Source organism: Cryptosporidium hominis (assembly GCF_000006425.1).
Source record: "Cryptosporidium hominis TU502 chromosome 4 CHRO014108, whole genome shotgun sequence".
NCBI classification, from domain to species: domain Eukaryota; phylum Apicomplexa; class Conoidasida; order Eucoccidiorida; family Cryptosporidiidae; genus Cryptosporidium; species Cryptosporidium hominis.
The window spans coordinates 1-7,391 of record NW_667129.1 but is presented as its reverse complement, the minus strand read 5'-3'; the positions used below and the strand labels follow the sequence as shown (position 1 = coordinate 7,391).

The 7,391-nt window shown below is 29.0% G+C and overlaps 3 protein-coding genes across 3 annotated transcripts; all 3 read left to right on the top strand.

Annotated features, from left to right (window-relative positions):
- Positions 1-1,037: 1,037 nt before the first annotated feature.
- Positions 1,038-1,355, top strand: Chro.40251 (hypothetical protein). Its single annotated transcript, XM_660831.1, has 1 exon — positions 1,038-1,355. One exon carries the CDS (start codon positions 1,038-1,040, stop codon positions 1,353-1,355), a length of 318 nt encoding a protein of 105 aa, XP_665923.1.
- A 177-nt stretch (positions 1,356-1,532) lies between these two features.
- Chro.40250 (SMC2 protein) lies at positions 1,533-5,243 on the top strand. The annotated part of the gene is made up of 1 exon (XM_660830.1): positions 1,533-5,243. One exon carries the CDS (start codon positions 1,533-1,535, stop codon positions 5,241-5,243), a length of 3,711 nt encoding a protein of 1,236 aa, XP_665922.1.
- Positions 5,244-5,466: 223 nt separating this feature from the next.
- On the top strand, positions 5,467-7,119 carry Chro.40249 (hypothetical protein). The annotated part of the gene is made up of 1 exon (XM_660829.1): positions 5,467-7,119. One exon carries the CDS (start codon positions 5,467-5,469, stop codon positions 7,117-7,119), a length of 1,653 nt encoding a protein of 550 aa, XP_665921.1.
- The last annotated feature ends 272 nt before the right edge of the window (positions 7,120-7,391 follow it).

Genomic DNA, 7,391 nt, shown 5'->3' with positions numbered 1-7,391 from the left:
AATCTCGAAATTATTTCATCAGCTTTATCCAGTAATTCATTGTTTGGATTAATAGACGCGATGGTGTCTATACAAGATTCAAGTACTGCGTACGAAATATTAGCTGTATTACTAGTATTTCTAGTATTTAAAGGATATATCATTGATTTTACATTATAAGATGGCAAAGAGATTGAGTATTCAACTTTCTTTATTAAATTGTATAGTATTTCATATATCTGATTAGTATTTTTTTCAAAAGAAGCGACTTTCGAAAGCGTACGCAGAATATTAATTTGTGTCCACGGGGCAGAAATAAAGTAATAGTCGTATTCTTTGGGAATATTATTTTCTAATATTTGTTTCATTATTGCTGTTAAATGAGGTATCAGCGGAATGCATAGCTTTGGATTATATGAACTGATCTTATCTATCAAATATAATACTGAATTTTTGACAGAAATATCTGAATCGCACAACCCCCTATTCAAAATATCGGTGTTCTCCTCTATTATAGCTGGTTTTATTTCCAATGCACAGATTAAAGCTAAATATGCCTTTCGCCTTATTGCCGGTGTTTGATGAGATAATAACATTAATAGTGAGTTTTCTATAGAAGAAAATATTTCAAAATTTAATAAATAAGGTAGGCTTGAAAGCGCTGATGCCACATCAAGCTGATTTCTGCTATTAAGATCTCGTTGTAGTGTATTAACAAGTAGAACTAAAAGTTCATGATTTTTATTTAAAAATATAGAACATGCCAGATAACCAATCTTTTTTACGAAAGCGTTCTTATCATTGGTCATCTTAATTGCATGAATATAGGCAAAAGATGCATCATGGCCCAGCATTTCAATATATATTGCTCTTATCATATATTCACGTAGCTTATTGGATGATAAAGAGTTTTGAATTAGTTTGATCTTCAACATGGATGATTCATTTAATATAATATTATCTTCTTCATGTTTAGAGCGACATTCTCCTATTGATTTAACGAGGTCAAATAATTGACGAGATGAGAATGAATCAACGTATTGCATTTTAACCGTTATATGAGCTCCATAAATTCTCTTTCATCAATTTATTGCTTTTATTTGTCAGAAATGATACATCAAATTAGAATGATTTGGCTTTTTATAAAGTTTTTATGTTTAATTAAGGACAAAAATAAAAATGGAATAGAATGGAGAAAAATATATAATAATTTTCTGTTCTTTGACTGCTTAAATAGCAATATCAACTCAGTTATTGCATATATATATATAATATATATATATATATATATATATATATATCAAATCGGCGCTAAAAACCCCACAAACGTGTGTAATATTTACAATGAAAAAACTCAGGTTATTAATCACTGGTAAAATTAAAATGTAAATTGATTTAGAGTTAGAAAGTTATCATAAACTAACATAGTAATATTTAAGTACGTATTAAAACTAATATTGGAAGTTTTGATTTATCTAAAGAATAATTTGGGTTGCATGTAAATAATTATTTTTGTATTATTACCTGCTTTGGAATAAGAAGGTAATTTTATAATGTACATTGAGGAAATAATTCTTGATGGATTTAAGTCCTATCAAAAGAGAACAGTAATAGGGAGATTTAATCCAAAATTTAATGCAATAACAGGTTTAAATGGAAGTGGGAAATCAAATATTTTGGATTCAATTTGCTTTGTGCTTGGAATAACTAATTTGTCACAGATACGCATCAACAAACTTGAGGAACTGGTTTATAAATCTGGTCAAGCAGGAATTAGCAAAGCATCCGTTTCTATTATTTTTAATAATGATGATAAGTCCAATTCCTCGCCTTTATATAGGGACTTGGACAAGATTACGGTAACAAGACAGATCGCTACTGGAGGAAGGAATAGATATTTGTTAAATGGAAATGTTGTTAAACCAATTGAAATAACAAATTTTTTTCATTCGGTTCAGCTAAATGTGAACAACTCTCACTTTTTAATAATGCAAGGGAGAATTACAAAAGTTATTAATATGAAACCTAAAGAATTACTATCAATGGTAGAGGAAGCTGCAGGTACAAGGATGTATGAAACAAAGAAACAACAAAGCTTAAAACTTATCGAAAAAAAAGATAGCAAATTAGAAGAAATTAATAGAATGCTAGAGGAGGATATAATACCAAAACTTGAACGACTCAAGAAGGAAAGATCTGATTATCTCAAATGGAATAGCATCAACGAAGAAATCGAGTTTATTGAGAGAATTTGTACTTTGCACAATTATAATAACTTATCTTCGGAGGTATCGGAAATTGAGGGCGAACTAAATAACTCTGAAATTGCATTAAGTGGGATTGAAAAGGTTATATCTGATGGCAAAGAAAAAATAATAAATTTAAAAAAATTAGTTGAGGAAGAGGAAAATAAATTGACTACAGAGTGGTCAGCCCCACTAAAAACCTGTAAAGACAGAATTTCAGATGTAGAATCAAAAGTTAGATTAACTCAAGTTCAGCTTAATGAATTGAAAATAGATCTGAATGACGAAGAAAACTTACTTAAAAATTATTTTAACCAAAAGAAAATGATCGAGGATAAGCTTAATCCTCGTACAAATTCAAATCAAGGAAACTTAATAAAGAAATCTGAAGAATTTTTTAAACTGGAAAAGCAGATTAGTGATTTGAAAGAAAAGATGGAAGCAAATAAAAAGTCTCTTCAAGGAATTAGAGCAGGATGCGATATTAATTCGATAAATTCAGAGCAAAAGTCACTGAGACAGTCGTTATTTGATACTGAAAAAGAACTGGCCAAAGTCTCTGTTCAAGAAAAAAAAGTCAAAATGAAAATCGGGGAAATTGAAAAGAAAATTAGGCCTTTAAATGACCAAATTATGAAGAGCTCATCTAATTCAAGCAAGCATAAGTCAATGACTCTAGACGAAGAATATCAATACATGAATGGTCAAATTAAAAAACTAGAAAGTGAAGTAATTAATTTAAAGGAAGATGCAGAGTTATGTGAAAAATATAATCTTGAAAAAAGGAAAATAAAATTAGACAATGACTCTTTAGAAATTCAACTGCAGCCAATCGAGATGTTCATTCGCACCCGGCAATGTATTTATAATGCAGGAACCTCCAGTGAGTTGGCAATACAGGCTCATATAAATGAAGTGGATACTCTATTAGATTATTCAAAAGCTCAGAAAACAAAAGTTAAGGGGTCTGTATTTGAGCTTATAGATTACTTGGACTCTAAATATTCAATAGCATTGGAGATGATAGCAGGAGGGAGACTGTACAATTTAGTGGTCGAAAATCATGAAATTGGGAAGAAACTTCTGAGTAGTGGATTAATTAAAAAAAGAATTACGATAATACCATTAGATAAAATTATGGATCCTTCAATTTCAGAAAAAACATTAAATTCTGCCAGAAGCTTAATTAATTGTAACAGTACAGAAGATTTACGTGTTTTAAGTGCAATGAACATTTTAAAATTTGATAAAGAGCTAGAGCCTGCTATTAAGTTTTGTTTTGGGCATACAATTATTTGTGAAGATGAAAATATCGCCAAGATGATAACATTCAATCCTGGAATACTAGCAAGAACCGTAACATTAAATGGCGATATATACGATCCCAGTGGAACTTTATCAGGTGGATCTATTCCAAGTAACCAAAGAAGTATTCTATCAGCGTATAAGCAATACAATAATCTTAGACTTAAAATACTATCAAATAACAAAAGGATCGAAGAAATAAATAAAATTTTATTGGATTTGGGCAAGGCTGCAGATACATACAGGCACTCCCTAATACAATTAGACATAAATAAACACCAGCTTAAACTTTTAGAAGAACGTATAACAAGACTGAAAGAAGAATCTGCTGAATCAAAGATTGAAGAATATTTGAAAGAAATAGTGGCACTAAAGAACGAGCATCAAGGGTTACTTGATAAAGAGAAATTTTTGAAAGAAAATAAATCCAGGCTTGAAAACGAAATTAAAGTATTTGAAGATACAAAGGAATCTAGAGAAAAACATTTGGAAGTAGAAATAGATCATTTAAAAAGAGAAATTAGAGATTTAACTGCCTCATATAAAAATTTGGAAAAAATGACTTCTGACACTAGAATTGAACAAAAAGCATTGAAGACGGAACTGGAGCAAATATCAGATTTAATTTTCGGCAAAACTAATAATATTAACGAGATAAGACAAAAAATCGAGGATCAAAACGAAACTTTGAAGAATTTCCAATCCCAACTTAATGAAAGCAAGTCTTCGTTAATGAAGCTTCAGCAACAAATTGAATCGAGCAACGATATAATAAAGGAGTATAAATCAGAGATCAAGAAAATTGAAAAATTGATTAATGGCAAACAGATTGAAAATTCTAAGATTATTCATGTAATAAAAACACTTAAGACCGACTTGTCACAAAAAAATAAATTAAAAGACTCAATGTCCAGAAGGTTCGAATGGCTCCTGGATAAAAATTTCACTAATAAAATTGATTTAGAGGCGTATTCATATAAGAGTTGTGTAGAAAAGTTGGAAGAACTCCAGAATGAGCAAATCTCACTCTCTAAAAATGTGAACAGAAGAATTTTAAATTTGTACGATAGAGTTAACGCCGAGTGTAATGAATTAATCAATAAAAGGGATATTGTAATAAAAGATAAGGATAAAATCGAAGATGTAATAAGTGATTTGGATCAGAAAAAAAGACAAGCTTTGGAAAATACTTGGAAAACTGTGAACTCATCATTTAAATCAATATTTAGTACTCTTCTACCAAATTCTAGCGCAGAGCTTGTCCCTTATTTCAATCCGGAAACTAATGTTGAGAGTTTTTATGAAGGGCTAGAATTTAAAGTTGGGTTTGGTGGAATTTGGAAAAAGTCTTTGACTGAACTTAGTGGTGGACAGAGATCATTATTAGCGCTATCATTGATTTTATCGATGCTAAGATTCAAGCCTGCCCCAGTCTATATTTTGGATGAGATTGATTCTGCGCTCGATCTCGGGCATACGCAGAACATTGGGAAGATGATCAAAAACCATTTCCCTAATTCCCAATTTATAATTGTTTCACTTAAAGAAGGAATGTTTAATAAGGCAGATGTATTGTTTAAGACTGAACTAATTAATGGTATCTCAACTGTAAGCAGAATTGAGAACTTCATTAACGGAAATGAATTCGATGAAAAATTCGGAGAAAAAAATGAAATAATGATTGATAACAAGGTTCGTAGAAAAAATAAATGATATTTCGAATTCCTCAATATTCTATATAATAGCTTAATCTTTCTTCAGTTTTTGAAATAAAATCTAAGCCGCCTAAATGATTAAATAAATTTCCCCAAAATGCATGCACTTATTCCAAACTGTAGGCAATAAAGCAAAAGTAGTTTAGATGAATACTCTGCTAATAATATTAATACTTTCTATTTTACTGAAAAAGTGTTTTTTGTTTTTAGCTTAACTAAATATGAACCTTTTAATTTTTTTGATTACAACCTTATTCGCAATTATTAAGGGAAAAACGATCACATTACCCTTGTATGGAAATGTACACAAATATGGTTATTACTTTATTAAAGTTAATGTGGGATTTCCAATTAGTCAGCAGCAGACTCTTATTATAGATACGGGAAGCTCTCTTACTGGCTTTGCATGTTCAGATTGTATTTACTGTGGAACACATGAAAATAAGCCATTTAATATTAATTTATCAGAAACTAGTAATATTATTAAATGTAAGAGAAACAATACTCCAAATAACGAAACAGATATAATAAATAAAAGTATTCATGGAAGAATCGGTATGAATTATGCCAATTATAATGAGAGTTTTCTGAACAACAAATGCGTTTACGATATTAAATATTCAGAAGGTAGCCGTATACTTGGATACTTTTTTGAGGACTTTGTTGAATTTGAAAATAAACTGTCATCCAACTTGGAAATTAGACAGAAATTTAAGAATAAGTTCGTTTTCGGATGTAATATCATTGAAAATAACTTTTTTAAATTTCAAAAAGCATCAGGTATAATAGGCCTTGCCAACTTCAGTAATAAAAAAATGAATCAAATAATCAACTATATTTTCAAAAGTGGTGAAGTAAGAAAAACTGATTCTGATAAAATAATTTCAATTTTTTTTGAAAAAGATGGAGGAAAGTTAACTTTTGGGTCTACCTGCTTTGATCAAACTAAAATGATGAATTATCCATTTGAAAATTATAATATTACGAGGTGTATTAATGATGAAAGGTACTGTGCTTATATAAGCAAAGTTGAAGTTGATTCAAATACCCGTGAATTAGATACCAAATTAAATGAAAATTTGTTCAAAGCAATTTTTGATACAGGAACTACAATTTCAATTTTTCCTGCTAGATTATTTAAAAAAATTACCAGAGGTCTGTTTAATAATGTTTCAAAATACTATCCAAAAATTTCTGGGTATGATGAAAAAGATGGTCTTACATGCTGGAGAATGCTTAACGGGATTTCAACTGATAAATTTCCTAATATTAAAGTTGTGTTCAAAAATAATAGAAATAAATTGACGGAACAGTTAGTAATAAACTGGCCCCCAGAGTCTTATTTATACTTAAATAAAATTTTAGAAGGTAATATTAAAGTTTATTGTTTAGGAATAGCAAGTGATAACTTGATAAATTCAGAAATAGGGGCGAATAAGAATGGAGAAAACTCCTCTAGTAACGAAATAATACTTGGTGCTACTTTTTTTATTTACAAAGAGATCACTTTTATTTTGAATGAAGATAAAATCATGATAAGATATAACTATCTAAATTCTAAAAATAGAAACGGCATCTTACCAAAAACTACAAATAATTTCCGACACAAATTAAATAACTCTAATTCCGATATAGGAGGCACAAACTATTATGAAGGAAAATTGAAGAATACCCACATAAGGGATGTTCACAAAAATTTATTATCCAAAATACTGGTAAAAAGATATGTCGTTTTAAAAAACGAAAATTATGAGATTTGGGGGGGGTTAATTTCTTCATCTCTAATAATAGCTATTTTATTTTCCTTTTTAATAATATTCCACAAGTTCTTTAGAAAATTAAATTTTTCAGAAAAAAACAATTATGGAATTTAGGTATTAAGTTAGATTTTAGTATTATATATATTAAAAATCTTGAAATAAATTTAAAGTTTATGAATTTAATTACTAAATTGGGTCTTCAAGTACCAAATTTAGATTAAATATTCTATAACTCGTAAAAATTTTTAGGAAGAAAATAACATCGCTTGTATAGTCTGATAAAAATAATATAATAGAAGTATTTAATTATTATTAGCATTTATTGATTCTTAATTAATAATTTTAACTGAATTATTTCACGTTATATATATTTTTAACATCTTTGA